Source organism: Mustela nigripes, chromosome 3, assembly GCF_022355385.1.
Source record: "Mustela nigripes isolate SB6536 chromosome 3, MUSNIG.SB6536, whole genome shotgun sequence".
NCBI classification, from domain to species: domain Eukaryota; kingdom Metazoa; phylum Chordata; class Mammalia; order Carnivora; family Mustelidae; genus Mustela; species Mustela nigripes.
This window is the reverse complement of record NC_081559.1, coordinates 26,107,894-26,132,552: the sequence shown is the minus strand read 5'-3', so window position 1 is coordinate 26,132,552 and position 24,659 is coordinate 26,107,894. Positions and strand designations below refer to the sequence as shown.

Below are 24,659 nucleotides of genomic sequence, written 5' to 3'. Positions count from 1 at the left end.
TGTATTTGAAAAGATCTCATGCCATGGACTGCTGGACCCATCAAGCTTCTGGGTCCCCAGAGATCTTGTTGCCTCTAAGTTGTCCAAACCGAATGGACAGTGGGATGGAAAGTTGAGTCTTTACTTCTGGGATGAGAGTCCACACCTCTGTTTCAACAAGGCCCTAGCAACCCTCCTGCTGCCTTGAGAACGAGGTCCTTTTGAAAGGAAAACTTAAGCCATTTATGCCAAAATATTTATGCTACCAGTGATAAAACTTTTTTCAAATTGTCTTTGGGCCTGTGATACATCCTTCCGGATACCTGAGGTGTGGTCTCCAACTTTTGAGAGTATAGTTGATGTTTGAAAACACTGAAAGGTCATCTCTGGCCAAACCCTGTGAATAAGGATCAAAACAGGGCAGATGGTTTGCTCTAAGTGGGTGACTAATATGAGCACGTTGCCTCCCGAGATGACTTTGAAGAAGACCAGAAGTCTAGCCCTTTGCTTCTCTCTTAAGTCCCTACCCACCACCACTGGCTCTGGACAATCTGCAAACATTTGCTCCTAAGTGTCCCAGCTCTTTCCCCTTGCAGGACCTGGAGGCACAACTATCTTGGTTTGGAATTATTACTATTTTAGTTAACATGCAGTACACTATTAGTTTCAGGGGTAGAATCAGTGATTCATCAGTTGCATGTAACACCCAGTGCCCACCACATCCCATGCCCTCCCTAATGCCCGTCACCCCGTTACCCCATCTCCCCCGCCACCTTCCCTCCAGCCACCCTCAGTTTGTTCCCTTGGTTTAAGTCTCTTATAGTTTGCCTCCCTCTGTTTTTACCTTATTTTTCCTTCCCTTCACCTATGTTCATGTTGTTTCTTAAATTCCACATGAGTGAAATCATATGGTATTTGTCTTTCTCTGGCTGATTTATTTCACTTAACATCATACCCTCCAGTTCCATCAAGCGGCAAGATTTTTCTTTCTGATGGCTGAGTAATATTCCATTGGGGGTGGAATATTCTTTATCCATTCATCTTTCAATGGGCACCTGGGCTCCTTCCATTGTTGGCTGTTGTGGACGTTGCTGCTATAAACACTGGGGTGCACGTGCCCCTTCGGATCACTGTTTGTATCTGAGTAAATACCCAGTAGTGCAATTACTGGGTCGTACAGTAGCTCTATTTTAATTTTTTAAGGAAGCTCCACGCTGTTTTTCTGAGTGACTACACTGGTTTGCATCCCCACTAACAGGGTAAGAACGGTCCCCTTTCTCTGCATCTTCGCCAACATCTCTTGTTTCCTGACTTGTTAATGGTTTGGAATGATTTTTCCTCTTTTAGTAAAAAAAAATAAATAAATGAAAGCCAGAAGTAGACTAGTATTTCTATGTTACTTCTCACAGATTTCATTCCTCAGCTTTCTGTCTGGTCCAAGTTAGACTCTCACCCTCTCAGAAGTGAGTACGTTCTGTTCCACCCACTTCATGGGGAAAACATTGTGATGCAGGCCACAGGAAGTTGGGGTTGACAAAGATGGTTCTTGGGTGTTGAAGCTGCAGAAAGGATGGGTCACACTCAGGGCAACTTCTGCTGGTTTTCTCCAACCCCCATCAGACGTTCTTAGCCGGGGCTGGGATTTCATACCACTGGCAGCAGAAACGCCCCATGACTCCCTTTGACCCCCACCTCTGCCAGCTGCTGTCAATGCTAACGGATAAGAAATGGAATAGACTTTCCAATCTTTTTACTAGGATTGTGATGGAGAAAAGTGACACATATTAGATGGTCTAGATTAGATGGTCTTGCTCTGCCTCTGAGCAAGAGTGTTTCTAAGGCAGACCAGCAGAGAAGGGAAGGAATCTCCTTCCTGTTTTTGGAATCCCTGGAGATCCCTCCACAGGGCGGGAAGAGTCTTCGCACCGGAACAGACACAGCGTTCCATGAAATACACAAAAGCCATGTGGCCGCAGGGAACGTGCGTCTGCCTCTTTGATGAGGTGTTGGATCTTGCCCCTCTTTCCCCCAGTTAAATAAATCCACACCCAACAGCTTGGAGTGAAACTTTCCAACTATGAGCAGCAACAAATGTGTCACACACACTGCCCTTCTGTGTTTTCCATGCCAAGCTGTTATAGACGGTTACTTTTAAAGATAGAAGTCATCTGCGTTCTCACTTCTGGAAGGGGAGTTACAGATGTTTGCTTCTGGCTACAGAATCAAGGCTTGGGGGCCACAGTGTTACCTAAGGAAGGGGCCGGGTTAAAAAGTCACGTACATGTGACTGATTTCAAGTTGAAACCTTAAGGAATCCATGTCATCCAGAGATGACTGGACCACCCCCGTGGTCAGCCTGTCTCACCCCTGCCTTCCCTGAAGCAGGTCAGAGTTCACAGCTCACATGCAGCCCTGAAATAACTGACTTCAGACACATTAGTGAGGAGTGAGTATTTCACTGAATGGAGTGGGGAGGCGGAAGACTCCCTCCCACCCCACACCGGACAGAACTAAGAATACAATGCCTTAGGGACGACTGTGCTTCCCTCATCACTGAAGTCCCCCTTCCTGCCAACTGGCCAACCTCTCCTCTTTCTCTTGACCACCCCTCTACACCTCCCCCCTCATTTATAACATAACGTTCATCAAAAGAAAGGGTGGAAATGAGCCAGAACAAGACCATTGCCATGTCTGTTTCCTCAAGCTTCCCCGCGGCGTCACCTTCCTCCATAGGTCTCTCCCCACCCTGCTGTCCCACCGTGTGCTCACGGATCCTCACTCTGGCCCTGCGGGGGCTCCCATCGTTCCCAGCATCCTGAAACGGTGAGAGGGCAGACAGAAAACCAGAGGTTCTCCCGAGCTAAGACATGATAGAAGACACGTGCTCTGGGGCTTGGCAGAGCACTTACCCACCTGCGATGCTGCAGAGCAAAAGGCAGGCGGGCCTGGGAAATGTAAACTGTAAGGCTGGGAATGAGACACGTGTCTCGGTTGCCTCTTCTCTACCTACGCCACCTGCTCCGTTCCCATTATTCAAGCAGCCCCTGCAAAGCTATAGATATGAACCCCCCTTTGACTGAGAAGGTCCGGTCTTCAGGACAGGACATCTGTAGGCCACCCTGCCCACAGATGAAACACAAGTAACTCCGTTATTCTGTTGCTCACAGAAGTTAAGGGACTTGCTAGGGCCACAGAGCTAAGTGTTACTGACATTAGGAGTCTCGAGCATGCAGCACTATGGAAACACTATGGCATTATGTCTCTCTAAAAAACAGAAGTAAATGGAGTCTGGAGTTAGGTTCAGATGGAGAAAAGAGGTGCTTCCTTTCTTTCCAACGTGACCACAGGAAGCCAACACTACCAAGCTGGGATTTTAACTGCTGAGCAGGGGGACTGACCTACACGGAAGGGCCAGTGTAGGCTGGAGGAAGCCCCGTGTCCCCATCACCCTCTGGATACTCTCCCACTAGAGGGAGGAGGACTTACAAATGTGACTGATGACTGGATGGTTTATTAGGTGTCATTAAACCCAACAGGTTATATGGACACTAACCTCCATAGGCATTTCTACTTCTGCTCCATGCTGCCGGCCAGACAAGAACAATGTTCCTGCTCTGTCCCAGGCCTCGCAGCCGGCTGGGGGCAAGACCTGGAGGTAGGCAGCAGACTATTAGATGAAGCCCTGAGCTGTTCTTCTGTGCTGGTTTCCACTTTGCTGTCTGCTGTATGTACTGAGTTCCCGCAGGGCATTAAAGGGAAAGGGGTATTTGGCAAGGCAGGAGGATATGGCCATTCCTTGGGCCCTGGTTTTGATACTAACTTAATATGGTCAAAATCTAGGGGGACAATATAATCTAAAATCCCTATTAGAAGGCCACTTTGGAGAGTGAAAAAGGGCATTATGAAGATGATGATGATGATGACGTCTGGACAGTAATGCCCAAGTAAACTGGTACACATGGTTACCTTACCAGACCATCAACACTTACCCTGGGCTCTAACCCCCTACCTTAATCACACTGAGACTGTAATTTTCATGTAATAACTAGAAAGAAAGCCTAAGTAAAACAGCAACAGATAATTATGAAACTTAGCGCTGGTATATTCAAGGTTCTAAAAGAAAGAAGACAGAAATAAAGACAGGAAGGCGGACCTACTCAAAAGTTCTGCCCGTACCCTCTATTTTGGGTTTTCATAAGACCATAAGGCTTTTTCTGAATAAAGCATGTTGCAGTTTACAAAAGTTCGCTCACAGGCATGCTCTGAGGCCGGTAACCAGTCGGGCACAATGACAAAGGTCAGACAGCACGCACCAGAGGCAGAACCGATTTCAGATCTGGGCTAGCCTAGTGTCTTTCCCTACCCATGCTGCATCCCCTCCGGGCAGCGACTCTAAACGAGTGACCAGCTTGGGCTCTGAACCTACAATACTGGGAGCAAAGGGGGCCCAGGGGAGACAGTGGACCAAACAGAAAATCTGTTGCTTCAATCGTATCAGCTGCAAAGACAAGTCATTACCACCGCACATATTCCAAACAGAAATATGTACGTGTGCACTTATTTTCAAAGCCATCAGGGACTAGGTTTAAAAAAAAAAAAAAAAAAAAAGCCTATTCTCAACATGGTTTTCTAAATAATTTTCCAAGATTCTAGTTTTTTATGTAAATTAAGTGGCAATCAAACTCCAACATTTAGAAGTGGTTCTTAACAGGGGGGCAGCACGTACCCTAGAGGGGGCATTTGGGTTGTGATTGAGGGGCCGTGCGGAGTCCCCTCCTTTAGCTCCACCTCCTCTCTAAGTCAGTATGTGTTGGTGCCACAGAAGACCAAAGGTGGCAGGAATGATGGCCTGTGACTTCCGACCACCACGCAAACCTATCATCTGTGGGACAGACAGGCCTCCGAGGCCTAGCCGTGGCTGGCAGACGATCCTGTATTACCACTTGCTGCTCTCTAGGTCACAGCGGTCAGAACGCCAGGGAGTTCTCCAGATCTGCAAAACTCGTCTCAGGGAAATGGGACCTTGGGGCGCCCAACCGGAACATCACGCATGCCGTTCCTCACAAGGGTGTGCTCTGACCGAAGACACACAGCCCGTACACTGTACCTACAGAACATGGATGCAGACACTGCATGGCTAATTTTATCCTTTCTCTCCCTAGAGTGTTAAATGCAACTCTTTCTTCAGGTATTTGGATAATTTAGGTAAAAGTGGGGTTAGAGAAGCACAAATAATCCCACAATGCACAACACAAATCAGCAAGTATCAGATCTAAAGGACTAACAGGATTCAAACTCTTCCTGGTCTGAAGGGCTGGAGACAGAAGGGCTGTCTCCAAGAGGGAACTATGCAAACTGCCAAAGACCAGTGATTCAATCTTATCAGGCCATACCCACTGACCTCATTCATACCCCCAGGTGGGTCCGATGAGCATAATACAGACTTTAGAGTACAAAGTTTTCCCTCTTCATACGAAATGGTTCAGATCTGTCCAAGTCACAAACATCCCCTGGGCTCCAACCACCCAACTAGACAGTAAGATACAGATGGCATCCTTCATGGGGGTTGCTTCAAATGGGCACCTGGATATCAAGACTGACTAAGGTGGGGGCACCTGGGTGGCTCAGTTGGTTACGCAGCTGCCTTTGGCTCAAGATTGTGATCCAGGGTCCTGGGATCAAGCCCCTCATCGGGCTCCTTGCTCAGCGGGGAGCCTGCTTCTCCCTCTCCCTCTGTCACTCCCCTTGCTTGTGTTCTCTGTCAAATAAATAAATAAAATCTTAAAAAAAAAAAAAAGAAGAAGAAGAAGACTGGCTAAGGTGTGCACAGTATTGAGGGGGTGTCCTAGAGGCTCAAGTGAACCACTCCTCTCTCAACTCAGCTGACTGAACAATGTTCCGTTGTGGAGGGTTGTTTTTAAGCAATGCATAGAGGGTCTCTAATTCCCCAGCACAGCACTCAAAAATTCTTTGGCAGATGATTCATAATGAGTGACAACCATCTATTTATACTTATATCCAGCCATTTATACCTTTAATATAACCTTTGCAAAATGAAGGGAAGCAGTGACCGTTTGCAGGGGTGCAGAGGATAAGGGAGACTGGGCACCGTGGAGTTTGGGATACCAAGGAAGGAGTTAGAACTCAGGGAAGGAATGAGGTCTGGGGGGATAAAGGGGGGTTTTGCTATTTTCTAATTTTAAGAAAGGAAACATCACCCAGACAGAGCGCAAAAGAGACTCGGGTAGAAATGGAAAAGAATGGGACAGGAAGGAAGAAGAAAGGAAGAAGAACACAACCTTACCTTCTCCCTGTGAGACTGGTAAGTAGGCAGTAATGAAATGATAAAATCCTAACTAGGGGGGTGAACCTCTGCATTTTGTTTTCTTTTCTTTTTGAGGGTTTGCTGATATGTCAGAGGCTGGGCCAAAAGGGTGTCGTTTCTTCATGAGAGCACTGCCACAGCTCAATACGTGGGGCAGTGGTGCTCCCCCCTCCCGCCCTGCTTAAGGAAACCACCTATACACACAGCTGACGTAATGTGGGGACTCAAAGGCTTAAAGAAAAAGAGAGCGCCAGCCCTTAGCCATGATTTCCCAAACCCACCCTTCTGCTGGTAAGAAACTAATGCCACCATTGGATCAGCACCGGTGTGACTGCCGCTGGAGGATCCGACCGAGGACTCCACCTCTGGGGGAGAACTGAGGAACTCACCAGTGACATGCCAGAGCTGTGGACAAGACAGCTTCATGGGGGCCGCAATCCTCACCAACATACCAGGTCAGGAGGAAATCCATTTTCCAGAAACTTCAAAGTACGGGCATTATACACTGAGATCAATAAAGACCACAAAAGAAATAATACACCGATGAGAAAATAACAAGGATTCTTTATAAACGTGGGACTGAAATTATCCCTTACATATGTAAATATTCATTCCAGAGAATTAGGAGAGTCACTTCCACTTGACCTATGGGGACCATCTCCAGAGCTTCCTGTTCCCCTTGAAGGGCCTCCTCTGGACAGAGCTCCCGGCGTGATAGCGATGGCAACTCTCGTAGATTCCCCACGCAGCCACGACCTAGATCAAGTCCAGCTGTGAACAAAAACAACACTTTCAGAAGGGAGCCAACTCTGGACCACTGCCTCTCCGGTGGGAGACCATTTAACAACAACGGCTGTCCTCACCAGTGGCAGAGCTGGGCTTGCGCACCGACTCACTGCTACCTATTGTAGGCATTAAATACCAAGTATCTCATTACCAGCTAAGGATTTCTCCACAAAAGGACTGAGAGTGTTTACTGGAATCAGCTGTCACGTGAGGCTTATAGGCAGGAAGTCTCCACCCGTGAAAGATGGATACAAAGCCAACACTGACACTGCCTCCCAGGTACCCAGACGTGGCGTGAGAAGGTCCAGAAACCCCCAAACGCCTATCAGCCAATTTTGTTTACATTAAGTTAATTGAGAACATTCAAGAATTAGGCTTCCGAAAGGCTGTTTTTATTTGTCAACCCACACAAACTGCATGTTGTATTGTTTATTTGGGTTGAGAGCAATTTCAGTAAATTATGACATTCTGCTACTAAAGGAATGGCCTCGCCAGCTCTTTCCAGTCCTTCACAGGAGAGGATTAAGCTGAATGAACAATATAAGTGAAACCAGAGAGCACAGGAATTTCCATTATGAAATTACCTATCTGATTAAATTTATAATGGCAATAAATAATAGTGGAGGGAGCTTCTGGTGTGTCATCAATTAAAACCCAAACAAGAATCAAGTCCACGGTAAGCAGTGCTGTGGCTGTGTTTACGGCTCGGGCGATGTCAATCCAGAGAACACCTGGTATGTATTAAAAGCACTTACTAAATCATCCACGTCACCACCTTCTGCAAATACGGCTGCTGTGTCTTCTTTTGGATTTTCTTTAGGCTCCAGGAACTGTGAAAAGAAAGTCAGGGACACCACAGTGACATTTTTGCCTCTTTGGATGGAGGGCACTGTCTCCTAGCAGCGCCACAGGCAGATCTAAGAAGGCCTACTCATCCCCAAAGTGTCACTGCAATGGCCTCAAAGAAACCACGCCTTCCTCTGGCCCTGGAGAAGAATGATTTTGAAGTTGAATAGCCCACACTCACTCGTCACCAAGTGAGTCACCCACTCCCTCTTGTGAAGAGGGAAGAAACATGGCTCGCCAAGGCAGTGACCCCACGGAGGGCCCATACCAGGTGCAGAGGACACCCAATATTCCCATTTCTGCTTCCAGAGAGGATATGTGTGCTCATTAGGGTTAGGAAAAGAACCAGACTCCCCAAACCAGTATGTCTTGGTCTCTCCTGAAAGGAGCCTAAGAATCAAGTGTTTGAACTCAGCAATTAGAATCTCATTCCTCAACTCTACCGAGGACAAAAGGAAGGACTTCCTGTAAATGATGTGAAACACAAAAATGGGGGAGCTTTTAGAAGGCTGGACAATTCCTTTTCTGGAAATCCTTCAAACAGTGTTAGGAAATAAATGAAAAGGAAGGTGGATGAGGAAGTTTCTAGTGCATGCTTCTGCTCAGCATTAGTATTCAAGACCTGGAGCTTCTAAACAGCAGATGTGCAGAAAAGCAAGGGCCTTGAATTGAAGTCTGCAAGGATCTAGGGATGAATTTCAGGTTTTGAAAGGGTACTGGGTGCCCTTGAAAATCATCTGAACACTTCTGCTCTCTGTCCTGTCCCTCCAAGAAACAGCAGTGGGGTCTCCTTTCCTCAAGGCATGTAGTCACTGCATATAAGAGCTAGGTTTTTGTGAGCCACTTATCTAACACCCAAAGGTGATCTACCTTCCGGTATCATATCTGAAATGGCAGCAGAGCCAAAACTGAAGGAGTGTTTTTAAAGGGGTGAGCTGGAAGGGGGGGCATCCCCCTCCCTGTCAGCATTCCTCAGGGTCCATGTGCACGGAGCGCGCACACAGTGAGCCAGACCCCGAGCCCCCTCTGCTCCCCCGCAGCTGCCTCCACCCAGGATGGAAAGGTGTAGTTCTACTCTTCTCACTACCTCAGCATGAAAACATGGCAAGAACTGCCTTCCCTGTACATTCCTGTTATGATACAATGGACACCACTGAGGCCTCTGAAACCTCACAAATAGGTTAAAATATGTCTCTGACAAACCGTGAACTCATGTCTCTCTTAAACATTAGGCTCCAGTGCCGCAAGTCTCAAGTGCAAATCTCAAGTCTCAAGTGCAGACCTGTGCAGCAAGTCTCAGGAAGCCAGTGCTGCAGGTCCTTCTGTCCCTCGTGTCCAGAAACTCACGCACACAGGGAACAAGAGGCGACAGTGGAGGCTGTACTGGCAGAACTGGAACCGCGGACATGGCCATGATGGTTTGCTTTTGACTCAACCTCCCTCCTGGACTTTGTTTTCCCTCAGTCAAAACCACCTCACCATTCATTAACTACAGTTTTGACTGAGAGAGCAAGGAATTAACCTTCTAAGGACATTTATGGGTCTCTCCATAGCCCCTGTTGACCTTACATTGGACCATGCCCAACACTGGGAATCACTGGTATGAGAGGCAGGAAAGGCGAGCAAGAGGGGTGGAGAGCTCTGGTCTGCAACAGAACTGTAAAGGAGCTTCTGTATCACTAATCCTATTTACGTACTTTGGCTGATGATTAATAAAGATATCTGAGGGCCAAGTACAGAAAAATTATTCACACATGTATTTGCATGTGGTGTATGTCTAAAGATTAAACTCTGTTCTTGCCTAGATTCCAAGATATCTAAGAAACTCTAGATTGTGATCCTAATTATCATTACTAAAAGTGGTTTTTACTTTGTTCTTCTTCTTCTTCTTTTTTTTTTTTTAAAGATTTTATGTATTTATTTGACAGAGATCACAAGAAGGCAGAGAGACAGGCAGAGAGAGAGGAGGAAGCAGGCTCCCTGCTGAGCAGAGAGCCCGATGTGGGGCTCAATCCCAGGACCCTGGGATTATGACCTGAGCCGAAGGAGGAGGCTTTAACCCACTGAGCACCTTCTGAAGACCGACACACTCCCTGGGCTCAGCAGTTCTGCCATCCACCACATCCTTTATCATCGCTGGTAAGAGGCGGCATGGTAGGTCCCAATCCAGGAAATCCCTAATGTTTCCTGGCACACAGCCTCTACAAGCCCCCAACTCCATCTCCTCCTCACCGCACAGCCCCTTTCCCAGCTGCCAGATAAATGAGGACAGGACTGTCGGCACAGTGTGACCGCGCTACATACAGTTAAACACAACGGCACATATTGGAGACTAGGCTAAAGTCCTAGGAAGGCAGGAGCAGCAGCAGGCAAACTCTCACTTCCATCAAGTTCTTTAAACAACTGCAAGTGATTTTCCTGGCAGATCTGCTCCGTACTTCTGTGTAAGCAAATGATGGCTAAGAGCTGGGCCGCCATCGGTTATCTCCTCAAAACCCCAGGCAAGGCTGATCCCTTACACATATCACTCCTCTTCATCAGTTTTTAACTGCAAGTAATTTGCAGGCTGTGCAGTGTGACGGGAAGCTAGAGATACAGCAGAGAATTCAGTGGCTGGCCTGCTTTCTCAATAAAAGCAGCAGATTCTCTGAATGCAGCAGGAAGGGGCAGGAGCCAGCTCTCATCTTCTCTTGTGTTCTTTCCCTCTGCAATGCTCAGAAGTCGAGAACAAACAGAAAGGACACTTGTGTGACACACTCCTCCTTCCTCAAACCACCAGGATTTACTTGGGGTTACCAAGAAAGAGTGTCCTTACTTGGAGAGCTTTATGAAATGGATGAACTATTACTTTGCAAGCACACTAAAGTACGATCCTGGATACAAGCAGAGAAATGGAGTCGATAACACCTGTATAGAAATTTCCGTCTAATCTCTCCAGAAGACTAAAAACTAACAATCACCTCATGCTCAGATGGTTACCAATCCCAAATTAAAATCACATGGCTTCCACTGGGCTGACTCTGACACTATCAGGTGATTCCAAAGACTCACCCATAATTCAGACATATAAAAGCATCAGGAAGGACAAGTCTGTTTGCATGTATTTTGTCTAAAAGGACATACTTCTGATTTCAATGTTCAGTATTATAAAGGCAGCATTGCACCGGAGAGAAATCCTACAACTTAGTGTAGGAGAACAAAACCCTAACCTTCGCTGTGTCAGTTCCTCAGTAACCCTGGGCAAGCTGCTTGACCTTTCTATAATTAACAAAATAAGACTACTACTACTCACCCTATCGCCTGGGGTTATAGCGAGTCTCAGACAAAATAAAGTATGCAAACTTGCTTTGTCATATTGTAGACTGTATGTTCCAATTCCTAGGAAAATGCCCAATACATGTCCACCAAATGACAGGTGCAAGAATATCCATAGCATTTTTAGTGGCACCTGGGTGGCTAAGTCAGTGAGGTGTCTGACTCCTGATTTTGGCTCAGGTCATGATCTCAGGGTCATGGGACTGAGCCCCATGTCAGACTCTGACCTCAGCAGGGAATCTGCTTGAGATTCTCTCTCCCTCTCTCCTTCTGCCCCTTCCCCTGCTCTCTTTCTCCCTCTCTCTCTAAAACAGATAAGTAAATCTTTAAAAAAGTATCTACAGCATTTTTACTCATAATTGCCAAAGTGTGGAAACAATCAAATGCCTATTATAGGAGAATGCATAAATACATTGTGGTATAACCATAAAAGGGAGTAGTATATAGTCATAATACAGAAAGAACAACTCTAACATCATGGATGAATAAAGTTAAGGATAGGCAAAACTGCTCTCCAGTGACAGGTGTCAGAAGAGTGGTAACCTCGGGGGCCGGGGGTTCCTGACTGTGAAGGCTTCCAGAAAGACGTAAACGTTCTGTATTTCGATCTGGGTGGCGAACGCCCACAGCTGTGGGCTTTACCAGGTTACACATTTGAGATCCGTGCATTTATTGCATGTTATGTTCTACCTCAACAGTATTTTTATAAAATTGTATATTAAAAGCACTGGCTGAGGTACATAAACAATGAATTTTGGAATATACACACAAAAAATTAAATTAAGTTTTAAAAAAGTATCAAGCTCTAAACAAATATGAGGTAAAATTGCGGTACTTTCCTTATTGCTTTTCCTTGAATTAGCATACAGAACAACTCCACCAGAGATTTACGGCAGAGAAGGAAAGTGGAAAAGAGCAAAGAAAAAATATCATGGGGTCAACGGAAGACAGTAGTTAAAGAAAACTGATCTCCAGAAATGATTCTTGAACTTTATGTTGTAACCCTCACAAGACTTCGAAGATCTCTTACAAACTCACACACTGAAAGCCGGGTGCACTCCTGCGAGAGGGACCGCGAGCATCTTTCCCATGTGTGGATGTGGCTGGTAGCATTCTAAGGTGGAGGCACGAAGAGGTGGCATCATGGTGTGGCAGGAGGAGGACTGTCCTAGGACGGCAGGGCTCTTGATTCGAGTCAATTCTGCCAGCCATCAACTAGCCAGGAGACACTGCAAGTCAACGTCACCTCTCTAGATGGAGTCTGTAAAATGACCAGACTGCTAAACTCCTATGACCTATGAGGCTGCGGGGGAAAATCAATGTCAACAACAATAAAGAAGGCCAGATTGGGCAGCCACCAGGAAAACAGGTGCTAAAAAGATACCTGCCCCCCTTCCAAGTTCAAATCAAATGATTATTTAGATACAGCTTGGCCCCTTGGGATCCTCTGAGATACAATACGACAAAGCCACAAGGCTAGTCCTCTCTCCCTTCTGTGCTATTACTATGGAGTAAAAAGAATGGAGGACCCGGGGTCAGTCCTAGAACAAGACTCCTCGCCAGGGACTTACTAAGAGATCTCAGCCATGTTATTTTCTTTCTCGGGGCCCTCAATTTCTTCATCTGCAATATAAGGGGTTTGGACTAGATCAGTGTTTTTCAGGTTCTGTTCCTGGGTAATCCCACCCCGCCGCTCCCACCACCCACCGACTGAGGAGCAGCCCCTTTCTCTGTTTCAGAGATCAGGCCCCCCCGTAAGCTTTAGTTTTAAAAATAAAAACTCCTTTAGAAGATCATTAGAATTCTTTCCAGCTGAATAAAATTATATACAACTTAAGCCAATTTCCTCTGCCTGAGTTAAGGATCTGGCTTGTTTTAATTCTTCTAACCCAGGGCTTCCTAACATCATTATCAGCATATTGGGCCAGATAATTCTTGATGTGGGGGCTGTTCGGTTTCCCAACATCCCTGGCCTCTGGTCACTAGGAGTCAGTAGCAGCCCCTGTGTGATCATTCTTGGTTGAGAGTCACTGTCCTAACCCTAACACAGGTTAGCAAGAATAAACTTATTTTAAAAAGGAAAAGAAAAAATTCTTTGATGAAGCCTCTTCTAACCTCCCACCAGTTCAGGTGTTTTACTGATGGTGGCCTGAGGCAAAGAACCTTCTGGATGCTCCTGGAACGTGCCAGGATTAGCCACACGACACAAGTCCACCTCAGAGCCACACCCTGAGAACAGTACCGAGATTACCAAACACCAAGTGCTAATGGTGCGCCTAACAGGAACAAACAGAAACAGAAAAAGTGAAGTGAAAGAATGGACAGGTTATAGCAACAATAAAAATGTGAAAATGGCATCATGGTTATGTCCAGGCTTCAAAATGAAGTGAGAGCGGTCAGTGAATTTAAAAGAAAGTGGCTATTTAAAACTTACATCGTGGAAGAAATTTCTATTTCTGTAGCAGGATTGACTTACCTAGATTTCTCAGAGTCATAAAATCTACTTTCTCAGAGTCATAAATTCTATTTTCTAGAATACACCAAAGACAAATGGCCCTCGTTAAGAGGTGCAAGTGTAAAGTTATGATCTAATTTTCACTTAAAATGGACATCTCTGAATAATTATTTCCTTTCAAATCATCAACATTTAATACAGATAATTTGACAGCTTGCTAACTTTAAATAACTTATGTAAGTGTCTTGGAAGACTTGAAATGGGCTGTGAGTACTGTTCTTCAACCTCGATTATAGTCAGGTTTCCCTAACTGATTTTATGGGGATCGATCAAACTTGACAAACGCCTCCTTTGAAGGCGATCTACTGCAGTGCACTGTCAGAAGGGACTCCCCTCCCTGAGTGGGCTGAGGTGTGTCCTCTCTCCTGGAAACCACATGGAGCGGGCTGCTCTGAGCCAGACTCGCCCCCAGTGATTGTCCCCATCACCCCCGACGTGCGCACACTCTCTTCCACACTTCACTCCAAAAACCTACAGGTGCCAGTTAAAAACATTTTTGATACAAACGATTATGTCTCCCCCCTGAAAAACAAAATAAATGTTTTGGAAAGAAAAAAGATGACAAGTTCTCAGAGCTGTCTTCAATTACGACCAACTGAAATCAGTGCCGCTGACACTGGAACCACTCAAGGACACCACCCCAAACCTCGTCATTAACTCAAAGTCCTCTCTGCGGCTGAATGGACAGCACAATTCCCCACGGTTAGGCTCTGTGTCCTGAAGTTCCAAAGAAGACACTGCCTTTGCAGCACAGACAAGCCTCAGACAATTTGCAAGAAGCACGTCATCCCTTCTTAGATTTCTTGCCTCTCTACTATTCTGGACTCACTTAGCTATGACACCTTTGGTTAAGATGCACTACACTGCCGGGAGGAAAAATACAACCTTTTTTAGATCGCTGCTCTAATCTTCCTTCAATAACAATAACATGTACTTAACTCTCACCTCGGTGACAATTTTTTAAATGCAATAATGACGAGGGCAAGTGAGTGGCTCAATCAGTTGAGGTGACTGCCTTCAGCTCAGGTCATGATCTCATGGTCCTGGGATCGAGCCCCACATTGGGCTCCCAGCTCACTGGGGAGTCTGCTTCTCCCCCTGCGCCTCCCCCTGCTTGAGCTCTCTTTCTCTCTCAAATAAATAAAATCTTTTTAAAAAAATTAAAAATAAATTAAATTATTTGTCTTGACTTATTTTACTTGTTTAGCAAAAGCTAACTGATAAGCCTTCATGCTAAGCGATGGTTAATTTTATGTGTCCACCTGGTTTGGACCACAGTGCCCAGCTGTGGTGCTAAACCCTAGTCTGGATGTTGCTATGAAGATATTCTGTAGATATGATTAACATTTACAATCAGCTGATCTGAAGTGAAGATTACCCTTGGTCATATTGGTGGGTCTCATTCAATCAGCTGAAGGAAACCTGCCTCAGGACGGTACCATGGAAATCTTGCCTGATTTTCTAGCCTGCTGGCCTGTCTTACGAATTTCAGATTTGCCAGTCTCTACAATTTCACGAGCCAATTCTTTAAAATAAATAAATCTCTTCCCAACCCACTCACACACACACACACACACACCCACATCCATATATATAGTCTATTGGTTCTTTCCCTCTGGAGAGCACTGAATGATACACTCCAGTTCCAAGGGGAAACATTATCATGCCATTGTATGAAGTAACAAACAAATAAAATCAAGCAGTTAAATGACATCCTCTCGAGTACTGATATATTTATAGCCCTGACTGGTGGGAGAGGGTACAGACACAGTGGAGCCCCTTCTGAGACAATCATCAGCATGTTAGTGTGTGCTTCTAAAATTCCAGGATTTTACTTCCTGAAAGCAGGGACCATATATGTTCTTTAACAAAATGCTTCTGCCAGGCAAAGTATAGTTAATACAAATTCTCATATAATCTAACTTCTTTCCCCAAAAATACTATGGTTTCTGCCAAACGCCTTTTTGAGTTGAAACTATAAGGCATTTTTAAATGTAGCCTGAATTTCGCCCTAAGCTGAATACTTCTAGCCTTGTTCCTGCCATTCCCTCACTCCCTCAACAGACTCCTGTCCGCCAGCCCAGACCAAACTCTCCGTGAGCATGTGTAGTTAAGTTTTTGAATCTCCATTATCTTCCTCTGCAAGCCTACAGTGAGTTTCTAGAGGGCAGGAGTGTTGTCTTATTACCCAGCACAATGCCTAGCAGACGGCTGAGGCTTTAGCCCGTGACTGAGAGCTGCTGGGTGCTGTCCCAGTAGGACTGGCTCAGTTAGAAACCATACCTGAAGTTCAGTGTTATGAACCATATACTTTTTTTTTTTTTTTTAAGATTTTATGTATTTATTTGACCAAGAGAGACACAGCGAGAGAGGGAACATAAGCAGGAGGAGTGGGAGAAGGAGAAGCAGGCTTCTCGCTGAGCAGGGAGCCTGATGTGGGGCTCGATCCCAGGACCCTGAGATCATGACCTGAGCTGAAGGCAGATGCCTCACGACTGAGCCACCCAGGCACCTGAACCATACACTCTTGAGGTATGGACGTGCCTTACTCTGGAATACGAGGGTCTCTATCTTGCTTAACATTTTAATCACCTGAGGGGCTTTAAGAACTCAAACCCTGCCCCCAGAACTCCATTTTGGACTACCAGAATCTTTGGGGGTGGGGCCTGGTCATCAGTACTTCTTAAATGACAGCTCCCCAGGTGACTGAAGTGTGGCCTTGTGGGAATCACTGGACTACCTGGATTTCACAGCCTTTACCAAGGTCTCGGCTATGCTTGGTACGCACTAAGGACCTCAGGAGCTCTAGAGCTAATGACACTGTGGTTCCGGGTGAGTTCTAGAATGAGGACTGCAGTCTTTGGAAGACTGAGGGAGTTTACAATTTCTCCTACAAAAACACTGCAGTTGAAGGAAAAGGAACTAGCCAATTGGTCAATTAAGAATGCTGGGAGTATACTAGTTCAGTTACTCTTAAAATTTAAAATTTTTAAGGAGGAATGGGCATCAAGAAAATAATATTCATTACAATACTTCATCTAAAGATGGTGTTATTCTGCAAGACCTTTTTGGCTTCCTCAGCTGTGACGGAACTTCCAGGGGTTTCATCTTTGGTGATCAGAGTAATTCCATCTAAAAAGTAATTCAGAGTGAAATCTCAGTGCAAAGAATCAATCCTGATCGGATCGTACCTTCCTCTCCATCACCCCCCCATCTTCCCATTAGAGATTTTTAAAACTCCACAGGTGCTCTTCTCTATAGAAATGAAGTCTGTGAAGGCACTTAACTCACACTGTTCCTTCCATCTTATAGTATCCTGTTTCCTACTTAGCCTCTGTAAAATGAAGGCCACATCTCAAGGGCTACCTGCTGCATGAAGTCTTCCCTGATTAAACCTCTCCTTCAGAGTGTTTAGCTCACTTTGTTTATGCCTTTGAAATGGCTGTCATCATATCTTACCTTGTATAAACTACGTGTACACATGTTCTCTCTCCTAATGGACCATACTTTTCTCAAGGGTAGGGAATGGGTTTTATTCATCTTTCAATTCCCATCAATGTAGGCATGGACAAGCTTAGTAAATAAATAAGTGAACGACTATATACTTAGGCCCAAACCCATTAGATACCCAATATAGGAATCTGCAGACATTTTGACTTCTATTAATGTTACCAGCTACTGATGGAATGGCAAGAGGCCCCAGCTGGGAGGCAACATGCTCTCACAATGGTTATGTCTATCATTTAGCACATACATCAATTTTAGCTCAGTGAGAGCAAATCAAGGATAGAAAATCTACCCTTTAGTTTTCTCTTCTTCCTAAGATTTTCTTCTGCCTCAAATGGCTGATGCATGATACACTTTCAGAAAAGCATATACATTTAACATCCATTTGTACCTAGAAATGGCACAGGTCATGTGTATTCTTTCAATAGGATATAAGCTCTCAGAAAATGCGTACCTTGTGTATGTCCTGTAAGTTTCCTTTCAGCCAACAATATGCTGGAGGCAATCAATAAATACCAAAACCAATCTCCTTCATCTACTAGGCTGGCAGCAGAGACACCAGAGTGATTTGAGTAAGTCCCATTCACCACCTATTCTAATTGCTTTTGCTCCCCAGTGTAGAAGTTAAAGGGCTGAAAAATTAACTGTCAAGGAAATAGTTGCCTGAGTGATGAAACGCTGCCCCTTAGAAGCTGGATAGATAGATATGCAACTCCTTTTTACAGAGTTTGCCCAGAAATACAGGTTCAAACTAATCTGAGGGTCCTACTTCAAGTGAAAAGTTTCAGAATCTTCAACATCATTGTTTTCATAAGAGGTATTTTTAATAGGTAGTATCTTATACTTGGTTCTGAAAGAAAATCAAGTCAGGTGAAAAAAACCGGGCACAAGGCATGAAGGAAATCCAACATCAAGCCCAACACTGAAAGAGTATGTGTTGCCCTCTTTCTAGGTTAAGTTTGCACTGGTCTCTGTGAATAAGTAAGGGAATGGCTTTGGTGCACGAAGATGCTCGTCTGCTGATATGGAAAGCCCAAGAACACGCTCACGAAAGGTGGTAGAAGGGCAAAATGTGGGTGAGGTCAGTGTTAGTGCTGTGGGTCCGGCAGGATGGAAGGGTCTAAGAATCTGAGAAAGGGGGCAATGTTTGCCCACGCGGGTTCTTCCAACTAACAGAAAAGGTACCATCTTGGAAATGGGTCATGCTGCACAAAGTTTAAGATAGGACCTACATGTTCACTATTTATCACTTTTTATTTATGTTCATTAAGCTTGCTTCTAAGCCTTGTTATTTTCATTCACTGGATCCCAAGCATTTTCCCAAATCCACAGGGAAAGTCACCAGGTTGCCACGTAACACACCATACAACATAATTTATGTTTCGATTTAGAAAAAAACAGCATAAATATTTGGAGAAAATGATAAAAGACACCTTACCCTGAACGACAATTTCCCAGAAATGATTTAACTGTTTCATTTCCACTTTCTCTCGAAGCTCTCTCAGGAAATCGTTAAAGCGCTGCTCCTCTGAAAACTGGGGTGGCATGTGGGGGCAGAAGGGCATCAGGTCAGAGCAAATACAGAAACAAGTCACTTCCAGGACAAAGCGCTACGTATCCCAAATCCACTGTTATTTGTAAGAAAAATATATCATGTCCTTCTTTGGTAAATGGGAGATCTGGTCTGGCATTCCAAATTTCAGCTAGGTTTGCGGCGAACCAGAAATCCCTCCATCTGTGGAAGGTACACAGCTGCTCAGAGCTGCACTGGTTTTTTTTTTTGGGGGGGGGGGGGGGGTGCCCAGTGCTATGCTTTTTAACTTTCAATATGGACAAAGTCAAACAAAAATAGAAGAGTTTCCTGAATTCTCAATATACCCAACATCCAGCTTCAACAACTGTCAAATCAGCCAATCTTGCCTTCCCATACACCGACCTTCCCCCACAACCTTGGGATTGTTTGGAAGCAAATGGGGAGCATATTATGTCATCTGTAAATATGTTGGTATGCAGCTTCTAAAATACAGAGAGGGACTTTTTAAAAAATACCAAAAACTACTAAAAATTCCTTAACAGGAGTAAATGACCAGTCACTATTCACTTTTCCCAGTGATAAAACCCTTTTCTCTGTTGTGTGTGTGTGTGTGTGTGTTGTACAGGTTTGCAGCATAAAAAGTTCTCTACATTAAGAGTGGCTGATATGTCTCCAGAGTCTCTTTTGATGCTCTTTTCTTTTTTTTTTTAAATTTTTATTTTTGAAGAAATCCAGTGACCTGGTAATTTCAGCTGGCGACAACAGGGCACAAAAGTGTTACTGGGTGCCCCGTCTAATGGGGGCAGTGCGGAAAAAGCAATACATTTTCACCACCTTTTCCCAACTTGCCAGATCCTTCTTCACCTGCAGGATCCTTAGGCTTTTACTGACTTAATTTGGCCCATATTCTTCTTTATCTGTAGGGCATCTGGATCATCTACTTCTGTATCTTCTAATTTTAACAGTTTTCTCATTTTCTTATCATTCTTTGTAAGAACCTAAACAACTCAAGAATTTGTTCACTCTCCCAGCCAATACTTACTAAGCACCCACATGAGAACACACACTACAACTGCGCCTACTTTAAAAATATACTTTCTAATTTAAACTTGTTCACTCTTGCCTAGAGCTTACATATAAAAGCCTAGAAATAATTTGGAAGATTTTCACAGTGTTTTCTCAAAATTCCTAATAAAACAAACAAAAAACCCACATCAAAAGTAGGGTGTGGTTCTGAGTAATTAATTTTCAGCATTCTTGATTTTTCCTGGCACTCCAGATCCCTACTCCCATCTTCATAATATCCTTCTCAATAGTTATACCAATATATATTTTCCATCAATTTCTTTAAAGTAGTTAGCCAGTCCTTTAATGCGCGGGTCATCAGAGACGACAATGTAAATCTCCCTGGTTCCCCAAGTAGGAATCATGCAGCCTTGGCTCTAATGTCATAAAAAGCAGACTCCCAGGGATGAAGCAACCCACTCAACCCACCCATCTTTATACCCCCTCAGAAATGACAGTGATAGTAAAAAGACTTAGTCATTTCGGCATCTCTTGGCCAACACGGCTATTCACGGTGAGAACAATGATCTGCAAAGCCTGTGCTTACTTGTGGGCTGCCGTATGTCTTCCGTGAGATGATGGCTAACCGTTTAGGAAGAGGAAGGCAAGCAAGGATCGCTAGCGTTACCTGAATGGCTTCTTCCCGGAAGACTGTAATGCAGTCCATGCTCTTCATAAAATACGGTGTTTCATTAGTTTCCAGAAACTGCTCAATGCGATTTATTAGTTGGTGACTTGCTAGAAAAGACAACAAATTTACTTTCCTCATTTTGAGTGATGCTGGTTAGAGAGAATATATGCTTTGTGTGCCTGTAAGTACGTACTAGGGTTCACGAGCTTCATGGTCAGTAGGCACAAAAGCTATTCTTTGAGAGGGGGTGGATGGGAAGGGCAGGTGAGATGCAAAATGCTGATTCCCAAAGTCTGTATTTGACAAGTTTGGGTAATACTTACTGGTATCTGTCAAGAAATAAAATGTAATTTCTACAATGCTTAGAATTATAGCTAAATGTTCATTTTGGGACTAACACTAAATGTTTTTTTTTTTTTTAATTGTGGTTTTTATTCCCCTTCCCCCAGAATTTAGGGGACAATTGCATAATTCCAAACTGTCTTTCCTAATATGGTCATGGAAAACAGATCCTCTAGTCTCTCCCCTAATCCCATTCATGATAAATGTCAAACAGTGCCAGACAGAGAAGAGTAATGAGCCAGGGATATGCCATCTTCTACCAATCAGAGGTCAAATTTGAAAAGACCAGCCCTCGTCTTAATTTAGTAATATCCCTTTAGTACGAGGAATCATTGCTACATATCTTCTGCCCTTGAACCTGAACACTCTCTCTGTTGCTCAGTACTCTACAAGCCATGAATACTTAATAAACAATAACTGTCAGCAAGCAATGTCATAAATTCTACAAAAACATTAATAATGTTATTGTTTCTAAGATAGGTTGCAACTTGAGGCTGTCCCACACACAAGTATTTTTCAGTGTGAAAAAAAGTAGAGGAAAATAGAAACAAAGTCATTAGGGAATATAAATCACTGAGCAGATTGAAACTGACCCTTAACGACTGGTAAAGAACAAACCAAGGAGATGTACAGATTCAGGGCATAAAGGCTCACTCTCAGTTATGCCCTGAAACCACTTATTTGCTGGCTGGGCGGGCAATTTATGCTGAACGGTCAAGGTGAGGCCACAGTCACAGCCTCATCTGAGCATCATAGTAATTATGAACAGGTACATGCACAATACTAATGAAACTACTTTCAAGGCTCGCCTATAAAGGCTCGAGGCCACTAAGTGAATCACAGTGACCTGAGCACTGTTCGATGCCTTATGAAAAACAGGAAACTCAGTGCCATCAATTTACTTCCTAAGGATCCTATAGTCTATGGAAAGGATTAAAAAGCTGGGCAAAGTGGGGCACCTGGGTGGCTCAGTCAGTTGAGCACGCAGTCTTGATTTCAACTCAGGCCAGAGTCTCAGGGTTTTGAGACTGAGCCCTGTGTTGGGCTCCACGGCGGGGAGACTGCTTGGGATTCTCTCTCTCCTTCTGCCCTTCCCCCCACTTGCATGCTAACTGAATAAAATCTTGGGGGGGGGGGGCGAAAAACGGACCAAGAATTTCTTAATATAATCATTCTGCAGCGAGAGAAAAATATCCCCAGTAACTATTGCATCTCTGCCACCAACTAAGAGATTATGATCTCCATTATAATAAAGTACTTAGCAAATTTGAGGGATTAAAGAAACACTTCCCTGCAATTTCTGAAATCTTTACCAATGTATCCTGCAGTGGTGAATTAATACCCAACAGTACCAAGGAGAGAAAGGATGTCTGGATGAGTCTTTTAAAAAAAGGTAAATAACAAAGCCCTGATTAGTAGGCAAAGCGGAAAACCAACAAGAAGCTGAAAGCAAGAGAAGCTGTCTCTGTTTTCAGCTTGGAGAGGTGAGGTGACAGAAGGGTTTGACGGTGCTCTCCACCACTTACAGCAGCCCACTTGCTCTGATGAGCTGGACATAAAGATACTCAGAGCTACCAAATTCGCCATCAATAACAGCACTCATCAGCCAAGGGTAGTAATCTTAGAGACTCAGCTCATTTCTTTTGAAATGAGAGGGAGGGACCTTAGTGAGCTACAATGTAAATGTTTCTCTTTATGCAGTGAGTATTTTCATTACTTCGACCTAGTACATATTTACTGTGTGACTGTTACAGGGAAGACCCTGGAGTATGTTCTGTGGAAGACATGAGGTTGAAGTCCTTGCTTTGAAGAGCTGATAGTCTACAAGAAGATATAAGACATATACAAAAATAATAATAGGAGGTAAATGTGAAAAGGACTATGACTGATACAGCAATATGTCAGCTGATGTGAATTTTTAAAAATCTCTGGTGACCGATTATAAGATATTTTCATGAATTAACATGGCTTTTTCGCTGAGCAATGAAAAATGGAGTTGGCCATCACAGAGCAGAAAACAGAATGAGCGGAAGTATGAAGAAGAGATGTGGGAAAGCACAGGGTGTGTCTGAAGAGAAGCAAACGGTCCAGCACATGGAGTCCAGCACAGGAGGGGAAGGAGGAGGAAGAATCAGCTAGGGGAAGGTTGGAGGGCAGGTGGCTCAAGAGGACAACAGTCTGTGTGAGGGTCCTAACGTAGGATGGAGCTTGGCTCTAGAGCAACTGCAGGGGAGAAGGGCTGAAGACCAAGCTTTTAGGGAACTGCAACATTTAGAGCTCGTAGAGAGGAAGGGGAGCTGACAAAGTTGCTAAGAAGACGTGGTAAGGGAGACAGGCAAAAACCAGGAAGGTATAGCGCCACGGATGCCAAGAGATGAAAGAGGAGAGCTATGTGTTGTGTCCAAACACTATGACATAAAGACTGCAAGAAAAAGAGTATAAAAAGCACAAGGGATTAGGTACTGAAGCTTAGGAAGTCCATATATCAATGAAATAGGGACTTAGCTGCTTTGGGGAAAAAAAAACAGAAAACCAGTTCCTTGGCCCAATTTATCTTGACATGTGATGGAACACACACACACACACACACACACACACACAATTTGCCATCTTACAGAGAAAAGTATTCAGGAGACTAAAATAAAGCAAAAGTTAATAATCCATATGCAGTAATGACACAGTTAAGGGACATAAGGAAAAGGAAGTAGGAGTCTGAAGATGCACTTTCTACTTAAGAATGAAGTTCTTATGTATTTGTGGGCCTACCTGGATGGAGTTTTCTGATTTATATGTTAGACTGTCTGTCTTTTCCTCCAGAAGTTCAGGAACACAGAGAGATAAGTATATCCAAATTGCAATAAATCCAAAGAATACAAAGAACCAGATTTCGCCCTTTCAGGAATCATCGGTTATGTGTTATGTGGCCTGGGCCTCTGGCTCATGATTCTGCTTGTCAGTTTCCAACTTGACATTTGCTTACTACCACTGTTCTCTGCAAAGATGTTTCTAACAGAATGAAAGGAAGTCATTTATTATGGGTTCTTTCCCCTCCATCGGACAGAGCCAAAACAGCAGTGGGTTCACTCATCTGTCACACATTATTTATAAAGGGCTATAAAGTCATCTCAAATGATTTTGCTCAACTCAGACATCATTCAGGACATTTCCCAATTTAATCTTTCTCACTATCTCAATGCCTCCTGTGAAATGTACTTATTGGAAGGGTACACACTTTACAGAAGTCGGCAGTTAAATTATTTGTAAATGTTAAGAACAGATTTATGCAATGGCAGTGGCATCTTCACAAAACAAACTTAAAAAATGATGATATAAATTAAGCTCTTAAATAAGTATATGGTCAGGTCAGTAATTAAGAGAATAAAATAATAATAATACCTATTGGCAAACAAAACTCAAAGCAAGTAGTTCAGTAATAAATGCACACATAAATACAATGACCATTTTAAGCCAGAAATGTGTAAGCAACACGTGCGTGATAAGAAAATGAGTCTGTGTTTCAATACAGGCAACCAGAACAAAAATGGATTGCCAACAGGCTTATGGCTCTTTACTGCAGGATATAAACTGGTCATTGTGGGTAGAGGCTGTGTTCCTATCAGTCAGGGTCCAACGAGAAGAACAGAAATCACTCTGAGTATTTCACAAAGGAAGTGTAATGTGCACAACTGTTAAACAGGTGATGAAGGGCTATAAAGCCAACTGAGAATGGTTCTGTCATCCAGAGATCAGAACAGCAAGAAGCCCTTAGCACCCCTTGGCAGTGCAGGGTGAGGGGAGAAAAGAGCAGAGGGAA

At 44.1% G+C, this 24,659-nt stretch overlaps 1 protein-coding gene across 2 annotated transcripts in view; it reads right to left on the bottom strand.

Moving 5' to 3' along the window:
• Positions 1-6,848: 6,848 nt before the first annotated feature.
• Positions 6,849-24,659, bottom strand: part of XRCC5 (X-ray repair cross complementing 5) — a 93,860-nt gene continuing 76,049 nt past the window's right edge. The window contains exons 17-21 of one of the 2 annotated variants that reach the window (XM_059393438.1): positions 20,501-20,610; positions 18,712-18,808; positions 16,831-16,898; positions 7,846-7,920; positions 6,849-7,075 (exon numbers count right to left, since the gene is read on the bottom strand). In XM_059393438.1, coding sequence (XP_059249421.1) covers positions 7,061-7,075; positions 7,846-7,920; positions 16,831-16,898; positions 18,712-18,808; positions 20,501-20,610 — 365 coding nt within the window. In that variant the 3' untranslated portion in view covers positions 6,849-7,060. The remainder of the gene's footprint in view (positions 7,076-7,845; positions 7,921-16,830; positions 16,899-18,711; positions 18,809-20,500; positions 20,611-24,659) is intronic. The other variant, XR_009403026.1, reaches the window with a different exon arrangement.